Source organism: Sciurus vulgaris, assembly GCF_902686455.1.
Source record: "Sciurus vulgaris genome assembly, chromosome: 1".
NCBI classification, from domain to species: domain Eukaryota; kingdom Metazoa; phylum Chordata; class Mammalia; order Rodentia; family Sciuridae; genus Sciurus; species Sciurus vulgaris.
In genome coordinates this window covers 33584082-33611483 of record NC_136461.1, presented here as the reverse complement: position 1 = coordinate 33611483, position 27402 = coordinate 33584082, and the positions used below count along the sequence as shown (strand labels likewise).

General features: G+C 54.9%; 1 protein-coding gene across 3 annotated transcripts; it reads left to right on the top strand.

The window, feature by feature from the left end:
* Positions 1-1521: 1521 nt before the first annotated feature.
* On the top strand, positions 1522-27017 carry SLC6A9 (solute carrier family 6 member 9). 3 transcript variants are annotated; one of them, XM_079111667.1, is made up of 13 exons: positions 1522-1566; positions 13334-13490; positions 14096-14227; positions 14627-14897; positions 21422-21554; positions 21764-21898; positions 21986-22089; positions 22428-22665; positions 22752-22886; positions 22980-23079; positions 23168-23268; positions 25951-26121; positions 26235-27017. In XM_079111667.1, exons 1-13 carry the CDS (start codon positions 1537-1539, stop codon positions 26427-26429), a joined length of 1902 nt encoding a protein of 633 aa, XP_078967793.1. In that variant the 5' UTR covers positions 1522-1536; the 3' UTR covers positions 26430-27017. The 3 variants fall into 3 exon arrangements, with proteins under 3 accessions (XP_078967793.1, XP_078967795.1, XP_078967794.1); XM_079111668.1 differs by lacking the exon at positions 1522-1566 and adding an exon at positions 6953-7123; XM_079111669.1 differs by lacking the exons at positions 1522-1566; positions 13334-13490 and adding an exon at positions 6952-7123.
* Positions 27018-27402: the final 385 nt, after the last annotated feature.

Below are 27402 nucleotides of genomic sequence, written 5' to 3'. Positions count from 1 at the left end.
GGGTCCTTGACCAGAGAAAATGGTTACAGGTCACATCCTCCATGCCCCTGCCCTAAGGAGAAGGCCCTGCATGAGACCAAGTGGCCAGGGCAAAGGGCATAAGGAAGTTGAGAGCCGATTTGCATAGGCCAAGCGGTCCTCACCTCTCCCACAGCCTTCCGATGACTTCCTGAGAGTGAGAGGTGGCTCTTGACAGGTAACTGTAGATGAGACAGAGTGACCTGGAATAGCCTTTGGAGTGGAGTGTGCCCCTTGAGAAGGAAGGGAAGGTCTCAAAGGTGAAGCTAAATCCTCCCAGGCCCTGTGGAGGTTGAGCCCCCTCACCCATCTGACCCAAGGTTTTCCTTCCATGTGAGAGTTCTTTAAGTCTCTCTGAAGGTTGATTGCGCTCCTGAGGCATGTCTCTAACTACCCCTTCTTCTCCGCACATCTCACATTCAACATAAAATGCACCAGCATTGCCCTATGATTGGCTTTTTCCTCATGTCTGCTGCCCTCAACAGCTCACCCCCAATGGCCTTGTAGGTGAGTCCTACAAGATCCCAGGGCCACATTCCCATGCATCAGCCCCATCCATTAGCCTTCATTTCAGCTCAACTAACACTTCTTACCAGTTTAGTGCTATGCTCGGTGCTGGGCACAGTGGGGTGAAGGAAGCCCAGTCATAAGGCCTCAGGGAACTCACCTACTTGTGGTTCATGGACTTAAAAGCAAATAAGTGTAATATGAGATGATAAGAGCACTAGTAGAAGTCTGCACAAAACAGAAAGGAGGCAGCAGTTCATGTTGGTGGGGGAAGTGTCCAGAGGACGCTCCATGTGGAGAGGAAGTGAGATTTAAGCCCAGACCTAAAGGACTTACAGAATTGCACCTGAGAGAAGGTGTTGTAAAATTGGGCACAGCCAGAGCAAAAGCATGACTACACCTGGTCTGTCTGGTGTGCCCAGAGTAAATGAGTGACACAGCAACAAGCCCAGTCACCCTGGAGCCCAAGCCAAGTGGCATCGGGTGGGGAAGGACTGCCTGGCTCGGCTGAGGTTGGGGAGCAAGTGCTGGCCGGAGCTGACTCCCCTCCTGGGAAAGGTTGTGGCCATTCACACAGATGATGAAGGACTTGGACCCCATCCCAGTTATGTGTTCGTTTTTTATCTTTTATAGGATTGGGCATCTGGAGAGTCAAAAATAGACCTTTGCCCATTGGGACAGGAAGCCTGGAGAATAAATGATCAAGGGGAAGGGTTGGGAGAAGAGCTGGGAAGGGGCTGGACCTGAGCGTCATCCAGAAGGGAGCAGGATGTGGAATTAACTGGCAGAGGGGTGGGCCAAGGTGGGAGGGATATTGGGCCTCGACTGGCGGTATGGGACTTGGCACTACCTGTTCTGGAGAGTCCCGATGTCCATGTGTGGCTTGCCCAAGCCAGGGCCTCACCTCACTCTCTGCTCTCTCCACAGCTCTTGAGGTCTGTGGTCTGAAAGGTGCTGGAAGCAGAACTGTGAGTGTGATCTGGTCTTCAGAGACCCCAACCCACTGCCACCATGGTAGGAAAAGGTGCCAAAGGGATGCTGGTGAGTATAAGGGCCAGATTGCCAGGGTGGGGGGAGACCATGACTTGCATTGCCCCTATAACCTCCCACCAGCTATTTGCCATGACTGGAAGGCCTAGGAGCCTCCGTGGGGCTGTGTGTAGGTTCTCACACGTGCAGGCTGCCCCAGACCCTGGTAGGAAGCCCCTTACCCAACAGGTTAGACAGATCCAGACTGCACCCCGTAGCAGGGCAGGTTCCACCACAGACCCAGACCCCACAGGGGCCTGCCAAGAGGCAGAGGCACATCTCCTGTCCTGGTCACAAGAGGTGTTTTTGAGAGATACCCTCATCCTGCTGGGAGGACAGGAGGCCACCCACCCAGGGCTGTGCCACAGGGAATGTTCTGTATGGTTCCTTCTCACTCCAAAATGTTAAAAAAGAACATTTTCCTTGATTCCTTTCCTGAGACCTTCAAGAAAATCTCCCTATTCCTCTTCCTCAAGCTGTGACCCTTTGCTCTCTGTCTCAGAGCACATGGGTGATAGTGATGAGGCCTTCGAAAAACAAGGGCCCCAGTGAGGTTCTAGAGCGAGCAACACTTACTGATGGATGGAGCAGGTTGGCACCAGAAGAGGAATTAGGAAAATGATGTCACTTCCTATCCAAAGGGTTGTAGTTTTTTCTTGGGATCTTGCTTCAGGGACAAGCCAGACTCGTCACCTGTCAGGGGAGGAAGCCTGTGACTGAGGACAGTTCCTCCCCTCATGAAATTCTCTCCCCACTGGTGCCTTCTGTTGCTTCTCTCATTCACTTAAAGACTGATTGGTCCAGGGTCTCTGCTGAGCCCTCCCCAAACTAACCCTGTCTCTCACCAAAAGTTTCTGAGATTCAAAGTACCTACCTGGTCCAGGGAATGGTTTTGGGGAGGGCACTGGGCAGTTTGCTCCAGGCTCAGGATCTTTATCCCGCCCTGTCCTGAACCTCCAGGATGCACCCCGTCCCCCAGGCCCTCCTGATTGGAGCAAGTCTGAATAACCCGAGCATCTGAAGGTGTTCCTGAGCTACCCTGAATCCTGGATGCTCGGCAATGGGCACAGATGGAGGGCTTGTGACATGACCACTCATTAGGCGTGGGTTGCTATATTAGAACCCAAATGAGGTCCCTGATTTCCATAGAAGGCTTGGAATTGCCATGGGCCTAAGCAGAAAGTGGGACATGGCTCTGCCCCTTCCTACGGTGGAGGTTCTGAGTCCCATGCAACCCAAGAAACCCTCCGAGCATTCCATGACTGCTCTTCTCTGGAGAGACGCTGGAAAGGCTACAGTGGATAGGCAGGGGAGATGGGGGACCCACGTGGGCAGCATGAAGAGGGCGAATCCTGAGGTCCCACAATCCCTGCCTCAGCTGAGCTTCCTGGACCATATTCTCTGGCCAGCCTGGCCAGGCTATCTGTCGAAGAGAATGCTGCCTTGGGACTACTGTTCCCAGCACCAGGATGTGCCTAAAGATAGCTGAGGCTCGCTTTCCTCTGTGCCCTCTGCCCTTTGGCTTCTGCCCACTGCTGCCTTTGAGGCTCATAGCATCTGTCCCATGGGCACCCCCAGTGGTTGCTTGGAGATTCTATTCCTGCCTCTTTTTCAGCTCTGCTGATGACCTTGGACTACGCTATTCTTGGGTCCCAGTTTAGAACTGAAGCACTCCATTCAGTGCTTGTCACTAAGATACGTACGGCCTCGGAGGTGCACTGGGCAGTGGCCCCTGCCAAGCCCCATCTCTGCTAACTGATGTTCGAGCTAAGTCAGCACTTATAGGTGATATGTCTTTCTAAGGGCACGTGGCTGAGGAGGTTCCTTTCTGACATGCTCCCTCTTTGGAGGCCGTGGTAGGTCAGAAGAGAGGATAATGATGGGTGTGCATGTAGACTCATGGCACTTGGCACTTCCCAGTTCTCTGTGGCGTCTGGTACCCTGCGTGTACCCTGGTGTGTAGGGAGTGGGCAGCTAGCCCCTACCATGGGGACCTCATTTCTATTACCTTTTACTCCAGGTGCGAGTGTGAGGACCTGAGCCACTCAGTTCTCCTCAGTGTCAACAGACACCCCGTGTCATCCTTGGAGCTTTTGCCGGGCTCTGGAGCAGGTGCCCCATGGAGGAGCAAGTCATTTCCCAGCACGTGCCCAGGCCCACATGCTTGCTGCACGTGTCCCTTCCCCCACTCCTAGCCCAGATGGTCTCTGCCAGGCCAGCTCAGCTGCCTCCCTCACGCCTCAGCAGCTCCTAGGACAGGGCCGTGCAAGAACCCAGCTGGCCAGGGTGCCTCCAAGCCTGGGAGCAGCTGGGATGCTTGGGGGCACCGGGGATGGGTGGAGTGGACCTTCCGTGGAGAAATAGGGCCTCTGTACACATGTAGGGCGGCAGGGCTGCCTGGGTCTCGAAGGACAGGAGCTGGAGGAGGGGAGCCCAGGACAGGAGACCAGGGAGCCCCGACTGGCTCAGCGTTAACCCCACCGTCTGAAACCAGTCTGGCCGTCTCAGTCCCCTTGCCTGTGGTGAGCCTCACTGGCTTTGAAGACATTGGTCGCCTTTTCTCTCAGCAGCCTCCTGATGAATAAGAGTGCAGTCATTCTGTGCTAGGCTCTGGGTGCCAGAGTATATAAATCCCAGAAGGCTCCATAGGCATTTGGGCCTGCCACACCCTGCCCTGTTCTCTTATGCTTTCACATGAGGGTTTCCATACCTCTTCTCTGCAGCATCCATCACAGGGCCTGGCACACAGTGGGTGCTTACCCAGTCCAGCCTTGGCATGCTGCAAGTGCTCAACTTGTATAGGCTTGGCACACATGCAGATTCACCAAGCACAGAGCTTGGCACACATTGGGTTCTCTCTTTGTAGAGGGCCTGTTACCCCTGGGCACTCACTTAGCACAAGTCTTGGCATGTGGCAAATGTTCAACTAGTACAGACTTGGCCCACATTGGGCACTTCCTTAGTATAGAGCCTGCCATCCAGTGGGCACTCATCTAGCACAGCGCCAGGTGCACGTGGGTGCTCACCCGGTTCAGGGATGGGCATACACTGGGTCCTTCCCTGGTGTGGAAATTGGCATACACAGGGTGCTCATCTAGCGTAGGACCTAGCACACCACGTGGGTTTACTTGGCATGGAGCAGACTCACAGTGTGAGCTCCCACTGCACCAGACCTGGCATGCAGTGGGCACTCTCCTAGCACATACCTGCCACATGATGTGTATTCTTCCAGTGCTGGACTTGGCACACAGTGGGTGCTCTGCTCTTGCAGGTTCTAGCATGCATTAGGTGCTCTCCATGCTCAGGGGCTGGCACACAGTGGGCACTTTCATATCTCCTTATTAGGTCTATATAAGGAGGTGCTGTCCTGACTAGGACAGCCTGAGCAATGATCTTCTGCTGAACCTAGATGAGCAGATACCACCTTCCCAGTGCACTGGAATATCTAGATTCCGAGGAGCAGGCCCTGCCTTCCTCAGGCTTCTTCTCTGGTGCTAGGGCCTTGCCTTCCCTCCCCTCCCACCTTCCTTCTGGCACTTGGCCCCGTAGCCTCACTTCCCCACACACAGCTTCCCCAGCCCTCCCCCCCATTCCTAGTACTGCTCAGTCCTAGCTCAGCGGGCCTTTCCCTCCAGAGTCAGAGGGGACAATAAAGTCCCTAGACTCCTTGCCCCTCTGGAGGCATGCCCACTCTTATTAAGAAAAGTCAGAGGCAGGGGCTGGGGGAGTCAGCCTCCCTAAGTGGGGCTGGAGCAGCTGGATTCCACTAATGAGGCCTCATTACGGCCAGGGCCCAGCTGGGCCGTTGCCTCCTGTCCCCATGGCCAGAGCCAGGGAAAGCCATCCAGCCAGGCCTGCCTGTTCTGGGCACCCAGCCCAGGCCAAGGCAACCAGAGCCCAGAGCCCACCCTGGGTGGAAGTGAGCATTTGGGCATCATGGGTGACTGGGTCTTCCTGAAGCCAGTGGCCCAGCCAGGGCCTTGGCCCTCAGTCTGTGCCTGCAGGAAATCAGGGGAGTGTGTCTGGGGATTTGACTGCATGAGGCTGGCCTAGTGAGCAACTCAATTGGTGGGGTCTGAGGCCATGCTTAGACTACTAGAGCCTTCCACACCTTCCTCCCTCAAATGGAGAGAATAATGTGCCTCCCATCTGGAGTTGTTGGGAGGACTAAGTGCGTTAGTATATGTGAAGTGTTTAGGGCATAGCATGGCTCATAATAAGCACTTAATATATATTATCTATTACTATTACTACTAATGCTTACTAGAGACAATGATTGGTGGACATTATTCCCATTTTAGAGATTCAGAAACTGAGACTAGACACATTAAGTGACTTGCCTATGGTTATATACGGTTAGAGATGGCAGAGTTGGGCTTGTCTGAGTACAAAGCCTGTGCTGTTTTTCAAGATGTCATCTCTCCCTGGACACTATTTCCCATGTTCCCCATGGGGTCATATTTACCGCTCACAGGAACGCTGTCCTCACGCTGGGATTCATGCATGCCTCATTTGACAGATATTGCTAAGAGCCTACTATATATCAGGCCTTCCAGCATGATCAATTTCCAGAGGGACATATACTTTCCCAGGACACTGAAATCTACCTTCTTAGCCTCTGGCTTGTGTCTGGGCACCAACTAGGGACTGACCGGTGAGTGTGGCCTCAGAGAAGAACTGGATGGGTCTGAGTGACATCCCACCATAGTCATGGAGACTCTGCCAAGATCACACAGCACATGCAGCAACAGACTTGCAGATATGCCCCTCAGGCTCTGGGAAACGCAGTGCAAATCACTACAGGCCACTCTATGGTGACCCCCGTCTTGACTAATGCCATCTTTCTTTGGAGGTGATGGCATAGGTCACTAGGTCAGAGCTTTCTTACATGGTCAGTCACATTTTCATATGAGGACACCCTGTCATCTAGCTGGTTGAAGGGGTCCCTAACTCCAGGGAGATAAGTACAGCTGTAGCACCCAATATCTCCCAGCCTCTATCACTCTGAGGAGCCTGAGGTGCTCTGGTAGTGTCCTGGGGACCATGCCCTGCATCTTCCTGCCCTGGCACCATCTCCAGTGCCCATCACTCATCAGCACCCACCCACCCTGCCAGGAGCCCACCAGTGCCAGGCCTGTGGACCAAGCCCTCCATCGTCTTGCCCTGGCCAGTGCTTGCCTTGCCCCACTCTGTGGTTATGAGTGTGTGTGTGTGTGTGTGTGTGTGTGTGTGTGTGTGTGTGTGTTTTGTTCTAGTAACTTGCTTAGAACAAGGGAAAAACACAACAAACCCCACGCCTCATTCTCTAGCTCCGGAGCACCCGCGCCGGGCGGCATGGGGACTGGCCGGAGGGGGAGGGCCGGGGAAGGGGGTAGGCAGAGCTTCGGGAGGAGATGAGGTGAAAGTAATTGACGCTGCCCAGCCCGGCAGTGGGAGAGGCAGGGGATGCGTCAGTGTCGCGCTGGAGCTGGCAGAGGTGTGAATGAGCGGTGGAGACACGCGCGCTCCCAGCGCTCGCCCTGGGATGGCCGCGGCACATGGACCTGCGGCCCCCACTTCCCCGGAACAGGTCAGTCATCACCTTCCAGAAGGTCGAGTCCCCTCCCTGGTGCCAGGCAGTCTTGGAGGCTGGGCTGGTGGTGGGGAGAGGGACTGAGTGGTCTATGCCAGGGAGGGGCCGGCACAGCCAGTGAGTGAGACAGACACCAGCAAAAGTGACCCAGAAAGTTGCAACTGTGCAAAGGAGTGCAAGAAGAGTTAGCGGTGTGGTGGGGGCAAGGGGGAGGCAAATGGGGGTGTGAGGGCTCCCCCAGCCCAAGGACCTGCTGAGAATCTGCTCTGAGTATCAAAGCTGCATTGTCCTAGCTCCCGGGGAGACGGGCCGGAGGTGCCCAGGAATTGTACTAATCAATACAGCCTCATTGTCGGTGCCACGGCAGTTACTCCTATGGGGAGAGGGTGAGGGGGCAGGGGAATGCGGTACATGGACTCAGTGGTGAGGGCTGGGGGAAGGGGGCGGGCCCGAGCCTCAGCCAGGAGAAGAGACCCCATGGAACGTTCTCCAGTGTCCAGGGCAAGTGCCCACAGTGGGTGGGAGCTGGTGTGTCCTCGTCCCTGGAAGTCGGGGATGGGTAGGGATGTCAAGCACAATGAAGCCGGTGGCAGCGAGGGCGAGGGGACTGGGAAAGCCACGCTCGTCTTCTGTAGGACATCCCAACCTGACCTTCCGAAGGCAAGAGAAGCGATGTCCTCTGAGGTGATGTGGGCTGGGATTGGGAGAAGCCTTATGCAGAGCTGCCCCCAAACCTCAGGACTGCTAGGGTCAAGAACCAAAGCCACTTCCCAGGGTGCCAGTTTGCTGCCAACCAACAAGGGCATTGGCTGTCCACAGCTGCCTTAGTGCAGGACAGGGCAGTTCCTCCCAGTCTCCCAAGCTGCTGGGCTTCTTCAGGAAGAAAGGCAAGGCCATGGGCATGGGCAGGGCCCACCTAGTACCCTCCATCACTCTCCCCAGGGCTGGAGTGGAGCCTGGCATGCCTGGGGTGCCAGTCTTCTGTCTGCTGCTTACACAATTGGCAGGTCACTCTGCCAATCAGGGGTCTGTGATGAAACAGCAGAAGGCATACCTTTGCCTCTCTTGCCTGCCACAGGAAGACCGGACTCTGCAGGCACCTGGAGTCCTGGGAGGGACCCAGGTGCTCTGAGCTTTCCTTGAGGCAGGAAGCACTCAGAACCCTGGGGTAGATATTGCCATGGTTCTGCTTCTCCACCCCCACCCCTGACTCTGCCTCACATCCAGGTGACTAAGGCCAGGCTGAATCTCTGGTCCCACTTAGTGTCACGCAGGTAAAGGATAGAAGCCTTTGTCATTGCATGGTGGTTGCTGCCTAAGGACCATCCTGGCTCCTGGCCTAATGGAGAGAACTTGGGGGAGCAAGACCCGAGGGTGCTGAGGGAATAGTCATGAGGTCTTCTGAGGCAGCACAATTTACTGTAATGACTGTTCCGCTCAAAGTCCCCACTGGGGCTCAGAGAAAGTTGCCAGTGCTCTGATTTGGCTCAGAGTCAGTCTGGGATGTGAGGTCTTGCCCGTTCTCCTTCATAAAGTTTGTCTTGGATGGGACTTCATCCCATGAGCAACCCTGGCCAGAGAGTCCTAAACAAGAAGCCTGCTGGTTCCCCGTGGGGCCGCCCCACCAGGGCAGCTCCAGGATTCCTCCGTGTCCACCAAGAGCAGGAGGAGGTAGTTTACAATTCACAGAAATATCCACTGGATGTAGGAGGGTGGGAGTCCCCAGCAGGAACAGTCATTCATCTAGGACAGAAGGCTAGGTCACCATGTTGCATGTGGGAGAAAGGAGGGTATCCCTCCTGGTGTTGGTCCAGTTGGGCTGGCCAGTGTGTCCTCGTTATGCTTTTGGACTTTCCAAAATATCTTTTTTTGTGATAAGCTTGTTTTCCGTTTTTGTTTTTTTTTTTGTACTGGGAATTGAACCCACGGGTGCTTAACCACTGAGCCACATCCCTAGCCCTTTTTGTATTTTATCTAGAGACAGTGTCTCCCTGAGTTGCTTAGGGCCTTGCTAGATTGCTGAGGCTGGCGTTGAACTTGTGATTCTCCTGCCTCAGCCTCCCAAGCTGCTGGGAAGCTTGTTATACTTTTATAAACAGGGGTGGGGAAAAGGACAAAACACTTTTTAAAAGTAATCTAGAAAGCTTGTAGATTACTAATGGCAATTGCAGGGGGAAGTCAGAAATAGCCAAATTGCAGGCGAGGTGGGGCTACAGAACCCTGGAAGGCCTGTGGAGGCTGCCTCTCGCCTCTCAGGTCTCTAGCAGGTACCTCATCAATCCCCTGGTTGGATAGGGATGCTGACATACTGAGAGTAGGAGCGACTTGCTCCTGGCTACTAGAGGAGTGGGTTCTGGAACACCTGAGTCCTAATGCCCTGCACTGTCCCACTTCAGCCAAGCCCAGGGCAAAATGGGAGATCTGGATTTTGCCCTGGGAGTTGAACAGCCTTAATTCCAGTTCATCCAAGGCAGCAGATAAGCCACGCGGAGGGCTATGTAAAGGACTTATGTAAGTGACTCTGCTTGGTGGGGCTCAGCCAGCTGGGCAGCGACTGGCGGGTGGAGGGGCTTGTTAACCCAAGAAAGGTCACAGTCCTGAGACTTCCACGGCCTGTCTTGAGGGTAAGGGAGCATAATCACCAGAGGGGCGCGTGTGTGTGCGCGCGCGCGTGCATGTGCACGTACATGTGCCAGCTTTTCCCACTCGGAAGGAATTCTTCCAGACTTGCATCCTGCCCACCCTGGGAGAGCCTGGGTTCAGGGCAGGGTAGTACCTAAGGGCCTGAACCCATGGTGGTGGTGAGTGGGGCTGCTCTTTCCTAGCTGTGGCCTCTCAGAGCTGCCCAAAGGGGTGACAGGCACAGACAAGGCGGGCGTGGCTGTCTAGGGAGCCTGTGGAGCAGATCAAGCCAGAGGGGAATCTGCCACTATGGTTTCATTCCCCACTAAGGTGTGAGGGGAGAGGGAGGGAATGCAGCAAGGGGCAAATGGTGACCCACGGTGGGCAGGGGAAGCCTGGAGCTCCGCCTGTTTGTGGGGCGAGCTGGCCCAGGCAGTCTGAGCTAAAACGTGAGCATGAAGGTGCTCTTTCGTGGGCATTTCAGAGCCACAGCCCTCCGCAGGTTCGGTTAACATCAGTGAAACAGTTGTCACTGGCCAAGAAAAACGTGCATCTCAGACCAAAAAAGATGAAGAATGGAGGGAAAAGGCCATGGAGCACTGAAAACAGCTTTGCTGCCCGGGGAGGAGGGAATGGAGGTGGTCTCCAGAGGACAGCTGAGACGGGAAGGGGACTGAGCACTCATAAAGCCCCTGCAGGAAGGGAGAGCTTTGGAGAAGCTTCCCTCCAGTGTGCTAGGAGAAAAGTCAGCTTGGTCTGTCCTCTGCTGAGAGCTAAGACCCCCTGCCGAGTCCGAATCTAGATCGCGTTGAACTTGAAGCCAGGGGCCCACAGTGGATGAGGTTCCTGCCATCAGCCGGGCAAGGTTCGCCAAGTCAGGAACCTTTGGTGCAGAGATTCAGATCTGGCAGGAGAAGATGTGCGCCTCTTCTTCAGGGAACCGCTGCACGTAGCAGACCTCCAGGGTCGTCAGGAACTTCCTGCCAGAGCCCAGTTGCCAAACCCATTCCAACCCCTGTCCTGGGGGTGCAGGCCTCCCGCAGTGGAGCGTGCACGGCTGAACTGGTTAGCGCATGGCTCAGTGGTGTGCAGCTCATTAGCGGAGCAGCGGCTGGCTCTTAAGGGCTAGGGCAGGCGGCTGCCTGTGGCACGTGGCTGGGGGCATCACCACCCTCCCTGGCCCCCTCCATGCCAGGGAAAGAGCAAACCTCGAAGATCCAAGTCTGGTCCTGCTAAACTTGGTTGAGGGGCCGGGAGTCCGTCCCTTCATGCTGCTGGGCTGAGAGAGAGGTCTTGAACTTTAAACCTGGGGGAGCTGGGTCTCTTGCAGGGGCCTTACCCTTGCTCTGCCCATAGGGCCATCCTGGACCCTTGGTTGTCCCTTTTACAGATGTTACAGATGTCCTGTGACCCCACCCACAGACCCTGCAGCTAGCACAATCCTGGATTGTGCCCCTAAGTAAACAAGCCTGGGACAGAATAAAAGTGTTATTGTAGAGCCAACATATAGGAGCCCTATGTGGCTGTTATTTGTTTGGGAATGGATAAACCATCCCAAGCAAATCCTCATCCTAAAAAAAAAAAAAAATGGCCTGCTGGCCCTGTTGGATACTGCTATACCTGCCCCAGAGGAGGTCCAAGAGGTGGTGACCTGGGCAGGCGGGATTCTGTAGGTCACTCTCTGTGGTCACAGAGACCACTCTCTGACTCTTAGCCTCTCCAAGAATGAAGTGTGCCTCTAAGCCCATTCATTAAGGAGGCCTTCTGTGACCTCCCTCTGTCCTCCCTCTCTGTCCTTTTCTATACTTTCGTGACTTTGAGAAAGTCCCCTTTATGGGTACACTGAAATCACATATGGAATCATGTGCGCACTTCATTGATGGCTTGCTCCCCACTGGACTTCCAGCTCGAGTAGGCAGGGGCTCTCTGCTTTGTTCCAGCTGAGGGCTGCTGCCTGAGGGGTCTGTGACTCTCTGACCCTGTGGAATGAATCAGGGAATGAATGAAGCAGGCATCTTCAGCCTGCCCATTTGCTCTAGGTGCTCCTTGAAGGAGACCCCCCCACTTCTGGGTGCTTTGCACCCCCCCAGCAGTGACAGACGGTACCAGGGGCAGCATGTCGGTGGGGGCAGTGCTGGATTGGGTGCTCGGAGTGACCCCCCACAAAGGTGTCTCTGCTGTGGTGTCCCTCTGCCAGGCATTGGTGCTGGCTGTGTCTGTGTTCCCAAATGTACCTTCATGGAAGGCACCGGGGCCCGCCAAGGCCATTCGCGTTCGGCTTTCAGTGTCAGCGTCCAGCCACAGTCTAAATACCAAGCCACCTTGCTTATTATAGGCCAGAGTGACAGCTGTCCTTGAAGATGTCTCTTTCAAGCTGAGGGTCAGCATTACACTGCTATTTCTCAGAGGCCATGTTGCTCCTTCCCCGATCCAGGTATCCTCCAGGGTCTCTTGTTCCTTCCTCTCAGGGGCGTAACCCATCTCTGTGAGGCTGTTTATGGAACTATGTGTATGTCCTCTGCTAGGACCTCTCAGGGTCCCTATTCTCCATAGTGAGACTCTCAGGCCCTTCTCAGGCTCAGACTGAGGGTAGCTTGATTCCTGTCCTACTCACTGTGGGAGGGGGATGGAAGGGTGCAGCCTAAGGAAGGGACAGACACATGCGCTCTTTGGGACAAGCAGAGCCACCTCCAGCTCTGGAGTTGGGGCTCCACATGGGCCTGGCAGCTCCCATGGGCGGGCCCAGCATTCTTCCCTGGGACACATCCCCTCATCAGCCCTCCTGACCTTTGACCTGTGGCTCCATCCTCTGCAGGCAACCCTCTGTCAGTTCAGAGACCCTTCTTCCTGCTCTCCTTTTCTGGAACAGCTCCCTCTGTTTTCCCTAACGGAGTCTGTCCTCAGAGTCTGGCACGGTGCTTACAAGTCTGGTCTCTTTCCCCAACTCATGGCCTAGCACCCCCAGCCGTGGCCCAGGTCAGCTTCCATGGGCAGTATAGAGGCTCACCCTGAGTACCCCAATGCCCTCCCCAGGCCTGGCCAGCTCAGCTGCTCCCCTCCTTCCCCACAGCCCTGCCCACCCTGTGCCACCAGGAAGAAGCCTTCAGCGGGGGGAGGGTCCGCCGCCTGCCCAGGGGCAGCGTGCTCAGCCTGGCGATGTGGTAGGCGGCGGGTGGGGGGTGCTGTCTGGACACAGGCCCCTTTGTGCCCAGCCTGTCTTGGCTGCTTGGTATGAGGCTCAGCTGCTCCCAGATCCTTACCCTGAGGAGTGAGGGGAGGTTTTAGAGGGGCTAGTGGACTCCTGGCTCTCGCACCCTCCTCTGTGTCCCACCTCCAGGTGTTGGCAGCAGTTCCTCAGGTGGCCTGGCGCATCTGGACCCAGGTGCTGGGGGCCAGAGAAGGAAGCTCTGCTTGGCGGCCACTCCTCCCTTCTCTCCTCTGCCAGGCTTGCCTGTGGCTCCTGCCAGCAGAGGAGAAACCCCGAAAGGGGGGCTTGGAGGGTCCAAAGTGTCCCCACCGGGGAGGCTGGGTCAGGCATGGAGCACAAATGGCTTGCTGATGGTAGCCTCTCTCCTGTCCCCACAGAATGGTGCTGTGCCCAGCGAGGCCACCAAGAAGGACCAGAACCTCACACGGGGAAACTGGGGCAACCAGATTGAGTTTGTACTGACGAGCGTGGGCTATGCCGTGGGCCTGGGCAATGTCTGGCGCTTCCCATACCTCTGCTATCGCAACGGGGGAGGTACCCGGCGGGCACAGGGCAGGGACCACCCACCTTGATAGGGCCCACCCATCAGGGCCTGGGCCTCCCTTGTCCTGGCACAGACCCCACTGTAGACAGAGGCTAGCCTCTGGCCCTGGTCTTCTTCACCCCCATCCCTGGCTTGGGCACCCTTTGTGTAAGGCACAGACCACCCTCAGATCCTGGGAGTCTGCATTTGGGCCTGGCCCTACCAGCCTACTCCCTAGAGATGAGAAGAGGAGAAAAATACCCCTACTTCCCAGGGTTCCCCGTCTTTTTCCCCCTATGCTTCAACAACCCTCCCAAATGGTCCAGAGATATTTGAGGATCACAGTGACTTATGTTTGTGAAATTGATTGGTTAAACCATCAAATCCCATCCAAACATGGCAGCTTTGGGGCTGGATTCTGCTCAGAGCAGATTTCCCGGGAGCCTTTGTCAAGTTCAAAGACAGGCAGGGGGTAGAGCGCCAGACCTGGGCTCCTGCTCAATTCCTGGTACACTAGTATTCCATTCCTACCCAATCTCGAAGGTTGTGCTGTGGGGGAAGCCTGGGGTGGGATCCTCCAAGCCCACCCTGAGCCAGGCCTCTCCCTGCCTGCCAGGCGCCTTCATGTTCCCCTACTTCATCATGCTGATATTCTGCGGGATTCCTCTCTTCTTCATGGAGCTCTCCTTCGGCCAGTTTGCAAGCCAGGGCTGCCTGGGGGTATGGAGGATCAGCCCTATGTTCAAAGGTGAGGCCTGGGTGGGGCACTCAATCATGCATGCAGGGACCTGTGCATGCACACGCTCTCAGCGGCCTCCAAGGGCCACGCTGACCCACCCATCTGTACAAACACTGCCACCCCCGCGGAGCCTGGGCGCTGACCCGAAGCCCTACATCAATGGCCAAGGCCATGGATGCACGCTGGGATCCATGTTTACTTGCCTCCCACTCTCCTCTCCTGCCATGTGTATACACAAAACCCCTTCACCCCCTAACTTGCCCCTATAGAGGCCTTGACCTGTCCCTCCCATGACCCTCCAGCAAAGCCTGCCCCTTGAGCCCTTAGAAATTGTTAGCCTCACCTCCTTCCACTAGACATGTGAGGCTCCTCCCCCATCAGTGCTGACCTGTGCCCCCTCCCTGCCAGGCGTGGGCTATGGCATGATGGTGGTCTCCACATACATTGGCATCTACTACAATGTGATCATCTGCATCGCCTTCTACTACTTCTTCTCCTCCATGACACACGTGCTGCCCTGGGCCTACTGCAATAACCCTTGGAACACGCCTGACTGCGCTGGCGTACTGGACACCTCCAACCTCACCAATGGCTCCCGGCCTGCTGCCCTACCCAGCAACCTCTCCCACCCGCTCAACCACACCCTGCAGAGGACCAGCCCCAGTGAGGAGTACTGGAGGTGAGGGCCCCACTGGACCTGGGACAGGAGAGCCTGGCGGCAACCCGCGGCCCTCCCTTTCCCCATCGGGTAACCATGTGCAGACTAGATGAGATGCCAGCTACACGCTCAGCCCCCCGTGGGTGCAGAGGGAGGCAGAGCTGGGTGAAGAATCATGGGAGAAGAGGATGACATACCAAGAGCACGGAAGACGGGACATTGATTTGGGAGAGCAGTGAGAGAGGGCCCCGGAAATCCAGCGAACCTTCAGAGAATTGGAGCAGAGGGGGATGGCATGCTGGTGAGAATAGCCTGAGCAAAGGCCCTGGATCTCAGATAAGCAGGGACTGGTCCTAAGGCTCAGGGGAGCCTACTCGAATGAGACTAACAGGTGTCGGGGGAACTCTTGGGCCTTAAGATGGCCTTCATAGAGAACTAACAAGAACTGGGCTTAGACTTCATGCTGCAGAACAAGAGGAGCCATGGAAGTTTGCTAAGCCGGGTGCTGTGATCAAGACAGCCTGACACCATTCAGAGACTATAGTCTCAGGGCCAGTGGAAGGGTAGCTGCTGCTGGAAGTGTTCTGGAGGGCACCGCAGGACATTCCGGAGGGAATCCCTCAGGTCCTGTTGGAGAGCATCTGGGCAGAGGGCTTTGGGAGCAAATAAGTAGACCTCATTCATTCATTCCGCAGTCGCTGCCCTAAGGAATCCAATGGGGAGACAGATTTCTGATCATTTAGGGGCAGGTGTCTTGGTACAGGTATGCACAGGAGTGTGGTAGAGTCACCAAGAGGGTAGTGGTTCATTCAAAGGGAGCTACAGTGGTATAACTGTAATCTCAGCAACTCAGGAGGCTGAGGCAGGAGAATCTTAAGTTTGAGGTCAGCCTCAGCAATTTAGCAGGACCTTCTTCCAGGGGATGTAGCTCAGTGGAAGAGTGCCCCTGAATTCAATCCCCAGTACTATTTAAAAAAAAAAAAAAAGGATGGGGAAGAGGAGGTAATTAGGTCTGCACAGAATATGAAGAGAGGGAGGAAGAGGAATCGGAGAGACACAAGCAGGTGAGCAGAGGTCAGCAGTTGCTGAATAGGAGCTGGGGCGGTGGGCAGGTAGGACAGGGAGTAATGAGACAGAAGAGGCCAGTAGGCATCGCATAGTACAGGGCTTGATGCCAGACTATGGGCTTGAGGCGATCTTTGTTTTGTGATGAGAACCACAGGTAGATGTGGGAGGCCTGGGGATTCTTGAATTCATAGTGGGTCCTGAGTGCTGAGCCCCTGAAGGAACAGCTTCCCTGAGACAGGTTCTGTGCTGGGGAGAGACCCCTAATAGGCAGATAAGACATGGTCACTGCCCTCAGGACTCCCATGCAGAGTGCAGAGCTACTGTCTCTCACTGAGGGGCAGGCAGGCTCCATCCCTGGATGGTCATTTTGGAGAGGAGACCGGCAAGGAATGAGATACACAGACGATGCCTTCCTGAGCTCACGTCCAACTCAGCAGATAATTGCCCAGTTACGTTTTACTAGATTGGAGGCATGGGGTGGACTGGGCAGCTTGATCTAGACTGAGGATGGTGAAGCTTCCTGGAAGCTCCCAGGAGCACAAAGCCTCACCCACCCTGCTGCCCCCCCACCCCCCAGATGCTTCAGTGGTGCCCCTCCCAGGAGCTGTCTACCAGAGACTCTGGGAAAAGCTCTGGAGATTTTTCTCAATGAAACCAGAGGGGAATAGTCCTCAGAGAAACCTGGCTGGGGGATTTCTGGGCAGACAGCTGAACTCTGCTCCCCAGCTGGCACAGGGCCAGTCCTGTCTAGGATTGGAGAAGTGGCTCCCTGCTGCCCCCTTCTGGAGACCCTGGGAAGTGACCTTTAAGAGTTGCGTGAGTGGCTGCACTCAGTGAGGAAGAATTGGCAACTCCATTTTTTTTTTTCCTTTCTAGTACCCAGGGGTGCTTAACTACTGAGCCTCATCCCCAGCCCTTTTAATATTTTTTATATTTTTTAATTTTGAGACAGGATCTCCCTAAGTTACCTAGGGCCTCGTTAAATTGCTGAGGCTGGCCTGAAACTTGGGATCCTCCTGCCTCAGCTTCCTGAGCCACTGGGATTATAAGTGCACCACCGCACGTGGTGGCAACTCCATTTCTTGAGCATCTATTATGTGCTGACATACTATCTCAGTAGGTATTATCCCTCTTTTCAGACTTAGAGGCAGCCATTCAAAGGTTAAGGATCTGGGCATCAGTTAGCTGTGTCTGGGTCTGCATATCCAGAGCCTATTTGGCTACACCATTGCCTGGTCCTAGGCCAGCAATGCCATGCGGTGTCCTCAGTCCATACTTTCCAACACCCCTTCGAAAAGTGACATGATGTCATTTGTACCCTATAACCATCTCATTAGGCAGCTCAGGCAGGTATTATTTTGAAGTTACCATGTTATGCTGGGATTACTGGTGCATATCTGTGCACCAGGGTAAGGCAAGAAGTTTGCAAGTTTGAGGCCAGCCTCAGCAACTTAGCAAGATCCTGTCTCAAAATTAAAAAAAATAAAAAGGGTGAGTAATGCACCAATTTTAAAAAGTGGGAGAAAAAAAGGGTGGAGAAGGAGCTCAGTGGTAGAACACCCCTGGATTCAAACCTCGGTACCAGAAATAACAACAAAAAATAAACAAAATAAAGTCACCATTTCATGAAGGAGAAAAGCAGTCCAAAAGGAAGATGAAGACATGCCTCTAAAGCTAGAGAAACCCAGAGGGTAGACTTCTGCTCCACATCTGCCTCCTGCTCACCCTTCTGACTCACAGCCCTCCCCTGCCTCCCCAGCCCACCACAATCTCATTTTACAGTCCTTTATAACGATCTGAGTCCGAGTCTAACCTTCTCAACCAGCCCTTGAACTCATGACCAGTCTGTCCCAGCTCCACAGTCTCTGTGGCACCCAGCCCTTGCTGCCCAGTGGACTTCGATCCCACCCCCAGCCCTAGTGTCTCATAGTGGCTTTGGAGTCACACTAATATCTCTGAAATCTTGACTCTGCCACATACTTGCTGTGTGGCCTTGGGAGGTCACCAAATCTCTCGGTCTTAGATGTTCATCCTCTAAATCGGGGTGGCTACAGGACCTCCCCCATTGTTGCAAAGGTGGAATGAGATGAAGCAGCCCAAGTCACCAGGAACAGCAACAGGTACTCAGTAAGCATGGCTGTAGGACCTGGAGTCGGTGATCCCACCTTAAGGCATTGACCCTCTGGTTGAGGAAATCAGAACTAGAGATAGAGACATAATCAATACAGGGAATATATATATATATATATATATATATATATATATATATATATATCTTTATAGGGAATATCTATATGTACATATACACATGGAGAAATTTTTCAAAACATAAGGCAGGATAATTCCAGGGAGGTCATGTATCAAGAGCCAACTTGTAAATATGTTGTGTTCCAAAAGTTCTTAGGTTAATTCTTTGATCTTAAAAGCACATGGTCTAAAATAAAACAGAAAACTAAATATGGTGCCATCTAAAGTAAAGCCAGAATCCATTCTTTGGTTCCCAGTCTAGCCTTCTAAACTCTGTACTCCTTAGTTCTGTAATGCTGTACTCCTGCAATAAAAATAACAGCAAATACTACCAGTTTAGCATGTATAATTAGATGAAGTTTTAAAAGTCCTTTAAATAAGAAATGGTTTCTTTATTTGAATGCTGGAGCTTGAGAAAAAGTGACCTTTTTTTTTTTTTTTTTGGTGCCAGGGATTGAACCCAGGGGTACTTAATCACGAAACCATATCCTCAGCCCTTTTTATTTTGTATTTTGAGACAGGGTCTCCCTAAATTACCTAGGGCCTTGTTAAGTTGCCAAGGATGGCCTGAAATTTGCGATCCTCCTGCCTCCACTTCCTGAGCCACTGGAATTACAGGTGTGTGCCACCATGCCCAGCTGAAAAGTGACTCTTATCAGTAGCGGTGGAAGGACCCTGGGCTTTTCTGAAGGGCCAGATGTCCCTGTTGTAGCACCTAGTATCCAGGAAGGCAAGGTCTGGGCAGCTGAAGCCCCAACACAGCTGCCTTTAGCTGAGTGGCCTTGTCTATTTACCTCAATGGGCCAACCAGTATTTTTTTCTATATGCACCAGGGAGAAAAAGAGTCACGAAGGTACTGTGAGAGGAGAGGATGGGGGCCCAGCAGCCCCACCCATGGTTCCTGAGCATTCCTCCCTTTGTTGGCTCTCCCATGGACGGAGAGCCTGAGAGGGTCTAGCCATGGCTGGCCCCATGGCCTGCAGTCCAGGGCGCTGGGGAGGAGAGGAGAGGAGAGGTAGGACAGTGCCACTGTGGCCATGCTTCCAAGGACAATCTGTGGAGGAGGATGGGAGGCTGAGAGGATGGCAGCCAAGGGCCTGGCCCCCATCAGCCAGAGAGCCAAGCAGGCATCAAGTCCAGGACTGACAGCATTGTCTCGTGAAGAGCCAGAGTAATATCCCATCTCAGGACATCAGAAGTGGTGCCAGGGGGTGAGAACCGATCCTGGGAGGGGTGAATATAGCTAAGAATGCTGAAGGCCAGCTGATCCGAGTGGGAGCCACGTTGAGAGGGCCTAGCTGTCCGAGGGGAAGAAGGGAGCCTGCGTTCCATCTACATTTATCTACAGATTATTCTCAGGCTGAGGTCCTTACCTGTGTTGCACAGGCGGAGGTACTGAGGCCCAAGAGCTTCCTTCCTACTCCTTACCTCTAGCCTGGGAAGTTCCAACAGCCAAACTAGTCTCCTTCCAGGTTCCCCTCCTTCCACCTCCGAAACTGTTTAATGCAGAATTTATTCATTCCTGGACAAGTACGCTTGGAGTGCCTCTCTGTGAACAGCACTGAACGAAATGAGCAAAGACTCCCGCCCTCATGGAGGACAGTGACCGAACATGAATAGTATATGGCATGACAGATGTCTGTGCAGAGGGGGAGCAAAGGATGCTGGGTAGGGCCGGGCTGCTGTTTTAAGCAATGTACTTAGGGAAGGTCCCTCAAAAAAGAGGACACCTGAGTAAAAATCTGAAGGAAATGAAGAGGGAGGGAGGGACTCATGTAGACAAGTCCTGCTGTATTATGTGTAGGACCCAGTGAAAATGAAAATATGGGGCATCTTGTTCAAGTGTATTAAGAGCCTCAAAATGGCAATGGTGGAGCATTAAACCAAACTCAAAGTCCTTCTAAGTGCAGGGCCCTAAGGACTGTATGTCTTTCCAGTCACACACCCACACGTGCATGTGATTATCTGGGGAAAGACCATGCCAGACAGAAGCAATGGCATGTGCAAAGGCCCTGAGGCATTGACATGTTTAAGAAACAAGGAGGCCAGTGCAGCTAGAGCAGTGAGCAAGGGGGAGGGTAGGAGGAGAGATCAGAGAGCTGGCAGGGTGAGGGACAATGGATCCTGTAGGGCCTGCAGCCACTGTAAGGGCTTTGCCTTTTCCTCAGTGAGAGAAAGGAACTACTATAAGGCCAAGGAGAGACCATCAGAGCACCCTTAACTAAAACCTATCAGAGGTTTTAGGAAGAGTCCCATTGCCCTGAGGACCAAATCCAAACTTTTCAGCCTCGACTTTATGGCCTGTTACCATCTGGTCTTTTCCTATTCCTCACGCTTCTCTCTTATCTTCCCCTCTGTTCCAACCTCACTGAGCTTCCTGACCTGCCCAGGTTGGGCCACACTAGTTCCTCAGCCCCTGCCCTGGCTGATGCTGTTCCCTCAGCCTGGCACATGCTGCCAGTCCTCTTCACCCACCTCCTCCACACTGGTCACACCACAGCTCCAGCCTCACCTCTGGGAAGCCTTCCACCCTGTCTTCTCCCATGGGACGGGGATGTCCCTCTGGGACTTGCTGCACTTTGTCCCGTTTCTGTTTCACCCTTCCTGACCAGAGCAGTGTGGCTGGCTTTCCTCCGCCTTCTTTCCCAAGGACTGGGATCATGGCTTCTGCAGGCCCACCACCTAGCACAAGGCCTGGCACATAAATATCTGGCTGATTGAGGAGCACAGCTGGCACAGCACAGGGGGCAGATGAAGACCTGCAGGGAGGAGTTTGGGTGCCATCTTTACTCTGCCCTCTGCTGCCTCCCTCAGCTCACCAGACGTGGTGCTGACTGGTGTGGGTGGCATGCTCACCGAAGGCTTCCCAGAAAAGGTGACTTCTGAGAGGCCGAGAGGGCATTCCTGAAGGGAGAGATGCACAAGAGAGGGCCAGGTGGCCCCGAGCAGGGGCAAAGAGGCAGACCCCATGCTGCAGGCTTCCAGGTAGCCTCCAGGAGTCCTCAGGGCCCTAGGAGAGGCTGCAAGGCAGTGCCTGGGTCTCAGGGCCCTCAGGAGCTCAATGGCCAGGGCTGGGCTGGCTGGACTGGGCCCCTGAATGGCTCCCATCTCCCACAAGCTGGCTGCTGGGACCTCCTGACGCAGAAGGGAGTGGTCAGCAGGGCCCTGGGGCTTGAAGTTTGTTGCCGGCAGCAGAGGCTGGCCCTCGATGACAGTTTCCCCTCCCCCAGGCTCTATGTGCTGAAGCTGTCAGATGACATCGGGAACTTTGGGGAGGTGCGGCTACCCCTCCTAGGCTGCCTCGGTGTCTCCTGGGTGGTCGTCTTTCTCTGCCTCATCCGAGGGGTCAAGTCTTCAGGGAAAGCAAGTACCCCTCCCCAGGCAGGGTCTGTTCCCACCCTGAAAGACCCTGCCTCCCCTACCTGGGTTGTGGGAGGGATGCTGGGCATGGGTGAGGAAGGGCCATAAGAGGGGAAGAGGGCCCAGAGGGCCAGTGGTGCTCGGGGGACAAGGAGGTGGTGCCAGGGAGGGAGAGAGCCCAGAGGAGTCCATGGAGCCCATCCTGTGTCTAGGTGGTGTATTTCACGGCCACATTCCCCTACGTGGTGCTGACCATCTTGTTTGTGCGGGGAGTGACCCTGGAAGGAGCCTTCACGGGTATCATGTACTACCTGACCCCACAGTGGGACAAGATCCTGGAGGCCAAGGTGGGATGTGGAGGGGGACTCTGAAGGGGTCGGGGAGGGGCCAGGCTGGGACCTTGCTGACATGGAGTCTTGCTGGTCTCCCTGCAGGTGTGGGGGGATGCTGCCTCCCAGATCTTCTACTCGCTGGGCTGCGCCTGGGGCGGGCTCATCACTATGGCTTCCTACAACAAGTTCCACAACAACTGTTACCGGTGAGAAGCTGGGGCCAGCCCTGAGGCTGCCTGCCATGCCTTGCCCTCTCCACAGTCCGACCCTGTGTTCCAGGCCCCCAGCGCCCACCCCTTCCTCCCATGTCCTGAGAGCACTTTGTCCAGAGAAGGAGGAGGGACGGCATAACGATGTCTCGGAGCTCTGTGAGGATTCGAGAGCCCCAGCTTTACTTAAAAAGCCCCAGAGCAGACCAGAAAAGGAGTTGGGAGGCATGCTGGTTTCTAGAACTTGCCCTGTCTCCATGTCTTCTCTTGGCTCAAATCAGGGAGAAGGAAGTAAGCTGGCTGTCCTGAATGGTCTCTGTTCTCCTCCCCCTTAGGGACAGTATCATCATCAGCATCACCAACTGTGCCACCAGTGTCTATGCTGGCTTCGTCATCTTCTCCATCCTCGGCTTCATGGCCAATCACCTGGGTGTGGATGTGTCCCGTGTGGCAGACCATGGCCCTGGCCTGGCCTTCGTGGCTTACCCTGAGGCCCTCACACTGCTGCCCATTTCCCCGCTGTGGTCCCTGCTGTTCTTCTTCATGCTTATCTTGCTGGGGCTGGGCACTCAGGTATGAGGTGTGGGATGGGGCTGGTGACCTGGAGAGAGAGAAGAGGGCAGAGGTCAGGCCCCTGCTCTGATGGCTGTGCCCCACAGTTCTGCCTCCTAGAGACACTGGTAACAGCCATTGTGGATGAGGTGGGGAATGAGTGGATCCTGCAGAAAAAGACCTATGTGACCCTGGGTGTGGCTGTGGCTGGCTTCCTGCTGGGCATCCCTCTCACCAGCCAGGTAAGGACCAAGTGGGGGAAAGGCTAGACTGCACTTGCAGGCGCCTGGAGGCCTGGGCCATGGACACCCGCTCAGCTGCTCCCTGGCCCACAGGCAGGCATCTACTGGCTGCTGCTAATGGACAACTATGCGGCCAGCTTCTCCTTGGTCGTCATCTCCTGCATCATGTGTGTGTCCATCATGTACATCTATGGTAAGTGCCCATGTTTCCGTGGACTTGCATGTCCCTGCCCGTAGCCAACCCACTGTCCTATTGGGCCCGCTGACTGCCCTCTCTCCAGGGCACCGGAACTACTTCCAGGACATCCAGATGATGCTGGGGTTCCCACCACCCCTCTTCTTCCAGATCTGCTGGCGCTTTGTCTCTCCAGCTATCATCTTTGTAAGTTCCTTGGGTGCCCTCCTTCCTCCTGATGCTTATCAACCACGTGTCCTCTTGGAAGCCAGTGGAGGGAGAACAGGAATCTGTACATTAGGCCAGAGCTCCACACCCATGACCCTGGCCTCCAGTTGAATAGTCAGCTAGGTGTGTGCACATTTAGAGCCACCAGGCCCTGGCCTGGAGTCAGGAAGGAAATATAGAGACCAGTACTTGACTGATGGCATTGCTCAGGCTTGGAGGGGGACGGTGAATGGCAGCAACTCATAAATCAGACCCACTGCCTGGTGTCCCTGCCTGGCTTCCCCAGAGGGGCCTCATGAGCTGTCACTGGCATTAGTGTCACCTCTGTGTCACCCGTCTGCCTCACTGCTCTCAACCCCAGCCCTTCACACAGAAGGGGCCTGAGGAGGTTGGTTATAGGGCATGAACATATGTGGGGGTGCTCCAGAAGCAGCCCCAAGATCTGCCCTCGCAGGCTCAGGAGATGTAAGCTTTGCATGGGGGAGAGGGCAGCTTCCGAAGCCTTCCTGGTAGGTAAGTGGGCAGGCTTAGGAGGGGAAGTCCCATGTTGCCATTCATTTACCAGCTGGGAAACTTCCACTGGAGAGCTGAATTGGTGGTAAGGACCATGGCAAGGACCCAGGCCCTTTCTGTACACTGTTCACACGTTAACTCCTGAACGTAACTCTCTAGGATATCCTTGTCATCCACATTTTACAGATGAGGAAATTAAGGCACGGGAATGTTAAGTAATGTCCGTAGTCACACAACTGGTAAGGCTGGACAGAGCCATGATGTGGAGCAGGTAGCTCAATTTGGAGCTTCCTGCTGGGCCAGTGTGATGCTGGAAACACCCAGGAGGGAGGAATGGCCTATGGGCTAAACACTGTCTTCTTGTGCTTAAGGTGGGAAATCAAGGGGCGGTGAGTAGTGTACCCAGAAGCAGCAGGGCTACCTCTGAGTGACAGAGGGGTCACCCAGTGGCAAGGGCAGTGTGTGGAGTCACACCTTGTCATGCTCTATTCCTCAGGACCACAGGGAGCTCAGCACAGGACTTCCACTTTGGCTCATGTTTCTAAAAATTAGGCCCCTGGAGGGCTGAGGCCTCCACCACATGGGGCATGGGATGTTTCTCGGCTTGGCACAGGCACCCGTTCTGGCCACTGGCCCAGCTTTGAAACTCGAGGAGGGGAAGTCTCCTGCTGTCAGGAGTGGAAGGCTGGTGAGGGCCTTGCCACGGCCTAGGGCCCACATGAGGGGAGCTCAGCGTCCCAGCACTCAAAAAGGCTGCCACTCTGGAGTGGGGCACCTGTCAAGGGCAAGAGGCAGGAAGGAGACAAACACAAGAAGGGCCTCCTGGGCAGCCTCAGCCTGCATCTGGTGTCTTCTCAAGACTGAAGCAGAATGGGCAGTACCTTCTCTGTGCCCAGGAAAACTGGCTGGAGTCACCCTAAGATGAGGACTCCACGCTCCACAGACATGTTTCTGGGCTATCATGTTCTCTTTGGTGCATGGCTTCTATTTCTGGAAAACTCTTTTTGACAAACACATCCTTCTGTCAGCTAATGAAGAGATTTGTCCACATGTGGCTCAGGCTCTAGCTCCACTCAGGAGCTTGTGACATGCTCTCATTATGTATATCCCAGAAGGGATCCCCAGTTTGGATGTGGGTCTTACCTTCTAGAATGTGGTCATAAGGCCAGAGGAGCTTGAGCTTCAGGAAGCAGCTGAAGGCTCTGGGGGAGGATGCTGAGCTCTGCTGGCAAGTCAAGGCACCCCACCTTCCAGGCCCTCTGGTGGAACCATGAGCCACTAGCCATGGTTCACTGCTTCTTTCGGCTTTTTTGTTGCTGCAGCCATGGGCTTTACTCCCCATCTCACTCACGTCTCTCTAAAGAGGCTCCCGGATGCTCACCATTTCTACCCTTGGAGCTGTCCCTTAAGCTGAATGTCACTATCTCCACAGCCATAGCCAAAGCCATAGCTTTGCCCTACCCTCTCCCCAGCTCCCTCCATCTCTCAGCATGGCTTAACAAGACGCTGTTGCCAGGGACTGTGCAGGGCACTGCAGACCCCAAGCTCATGAGCAGCCAGGTGTTCCCAGGTGCCTGGGAAACAGGAAACATAACTCTGAGAGAGGCAGATGGGAAATGCCACTGAGGGGCCCTTCAAAAGGAGACAAAATCTGGAATAGCTTCCTGAAGGAGGCAGTACTAGCACAGGGTTTGACAAAGGCAGATGCAGAGGATGATTCTCCAGAACGAATGGAGAAAGGGTAGGAGTGCTGGGCATAACTGAAACACTGAGGTAAAGTAACGTGGCCAGAAAGGTGGGCTGAGGTCACTTGCAAGTGAAGGCCTAAAGGCCAGAATTAGGCCTTGCCTCAAAAGGTAATAGGGAGTCTTGAGTCTCGGAGTGGAACTGACTTCCAAAGGCAGCGGCAGCTTGACTGTCACTGGCCCATTCAGGACTATGGCAGACAGACCTCCTCCCTTCCATGGCGCCTACCTGCCCACCATGCCTCTTCCACTGCCCAGGTGCTGAAGTTGCCTGTGGCCTGCCCAGAATGCCTCTTTCCTGCTTGGGAGTGGGTAAAGCAAGGCATGTTGCTAGGAGGGAGGGCTTGGGGTCTGGGAGGAGCTCTGGGCTGACCTCACACCCACTCCCATTCACACCCTGCAGTTTATTCTCATCTTCACGGTGATCCAGTACCGGCCAATCACCTACAACCACTACCAGTACCCAGGCTGGGCCGTGGCCATCGGCTTCCTCATGGCCCTGTCCTCCGTCATCTGCATCCCACTCTATGCCATGTTCCAGCTCTGCCGTACAGATGGGGACACCCTTCTCCAGGTGAGGGGCAGTGGCTGGGCAACTGGAAGAAATGGGAGGAGGTGGGTGGATGAGGCTTAAGGGCTCCCTTCTGACACCCTGCCCACTGCACCACCTGCTTGCTTCTTGTGCAGCGTTTGAAAAATGCCACAAAACCAAGCAGAGACTGGGGCCCTGCCCTCCTGGAGCACCGGACTGGGCGCTATGCCCCTACCATAGCCCCCTCTCCTGAAGATGGGTTCGAGGTCCAGCCACTGCATCCAGACAAGGCCCAGATCCCCATTGTGGGCAGTAACAGCTCCAGCCGCCTCCAGGACTCCCGAATATGAGCACAGCTGCCAGGGGAGTGTCCCCACCTCCACCCCGTGCTCCCACCAGAGACTGGGGAGGCAGTGGACAGGTGTCACACCTGTCCCATCACGCCCTGGCCAGGATGGCTGCTGTCCCCTCAGCCACCACTGCTAGTGCAGTCATTTGTGCTTGTGTCCCCAGTGTTTACACGTCCTTTGGATGCCAAGGGGGTAGGGAGACAATGGGAGGACTGCAGGGGGGCCCAAAGCACTTTGGAGGGGTCTCGGGCCAGGTCCCCAGAGGCCTGTCAGGCTTTATATGGCCTCTGATACCCTCACACTCTGCCCTGAGCTGAGGTTCTGGGTTGGCCCCGCACCTGTCCTCCCTGGACCTCCAGCCTTGTGACCAGTGTTCCTGCCTTCGGAACAGACTCTAGCCTCTGCCCAGGCAAATCTGGATCTTCCTACCTGGCGGGTTAAAGGGCTGGGGAGCTGCACAGTGTTACTTGTCAGACTGTCCCACCCAGCCCTGTTTATCTGTGTATTTTTGTAAAGATTGTATCTGTGGTTGCCACCCCTGCCCCCAGCCTCGGGTCCAGTCTGTCTTCCAGGCCTGCTTGCACCTCACTAGGCTGCTCCAGGGTCTGTACCCCTCATTCCAGCCCTGGCTGTCGGGCCCAGCCAGCAGAGGCTGTGGCCTAGCAGCCTGCCCAGAGCACTTGTTTCCGGAGGGCAGGGGTGGTGGAGGCTGCTCAGCAGGAGGTGTGAGCCCAGATCCCTGGGGAAGGAGACCCTGCACGATACCCCTTTGCCCTCCTTCCACCAGGCTAAAAGCCCAGTCTTCCAGACGTGTTGCCCTCATTCATGTGCCAAATGGCCCCAGCCCACATGCCCCAGCCTCCTCTGGAGCCAAAGCTCCTTTCAAGGCCTGCAGTGTCCATTTGTCCGTCCTCTGTGCCCTCTGTGCAGTGACAGCCCCAGTCAAGCCGTGTCTAATCCTTTGTAGCAATAA

Bases quoted from the DNA above. Each gene is read 5' to 3' on its own strand.
- SLC6A9 (XM_079111668.1), top strand. From the start codon at position 7,037: ATGAGCGGTGGAGACACGCGCGCTCCCAGCGCTCGCCCTGGGATGGCC. The intron at 14,898-21,421 runs GTGAGGGCCCCA...CCCCTCCCCCAG, and splicing joins CCCAGTGAGGAGTACTGGAG to GCTCTATGTGCTGAAGCTGT. The intron at 22,887-22,979 runs GTAAGGACCAAG...CCTGGCCCACAG, and splicing joins GCATCCCTCTCACCAGCCAG to GCAGGCATCTACTGGCTGCT.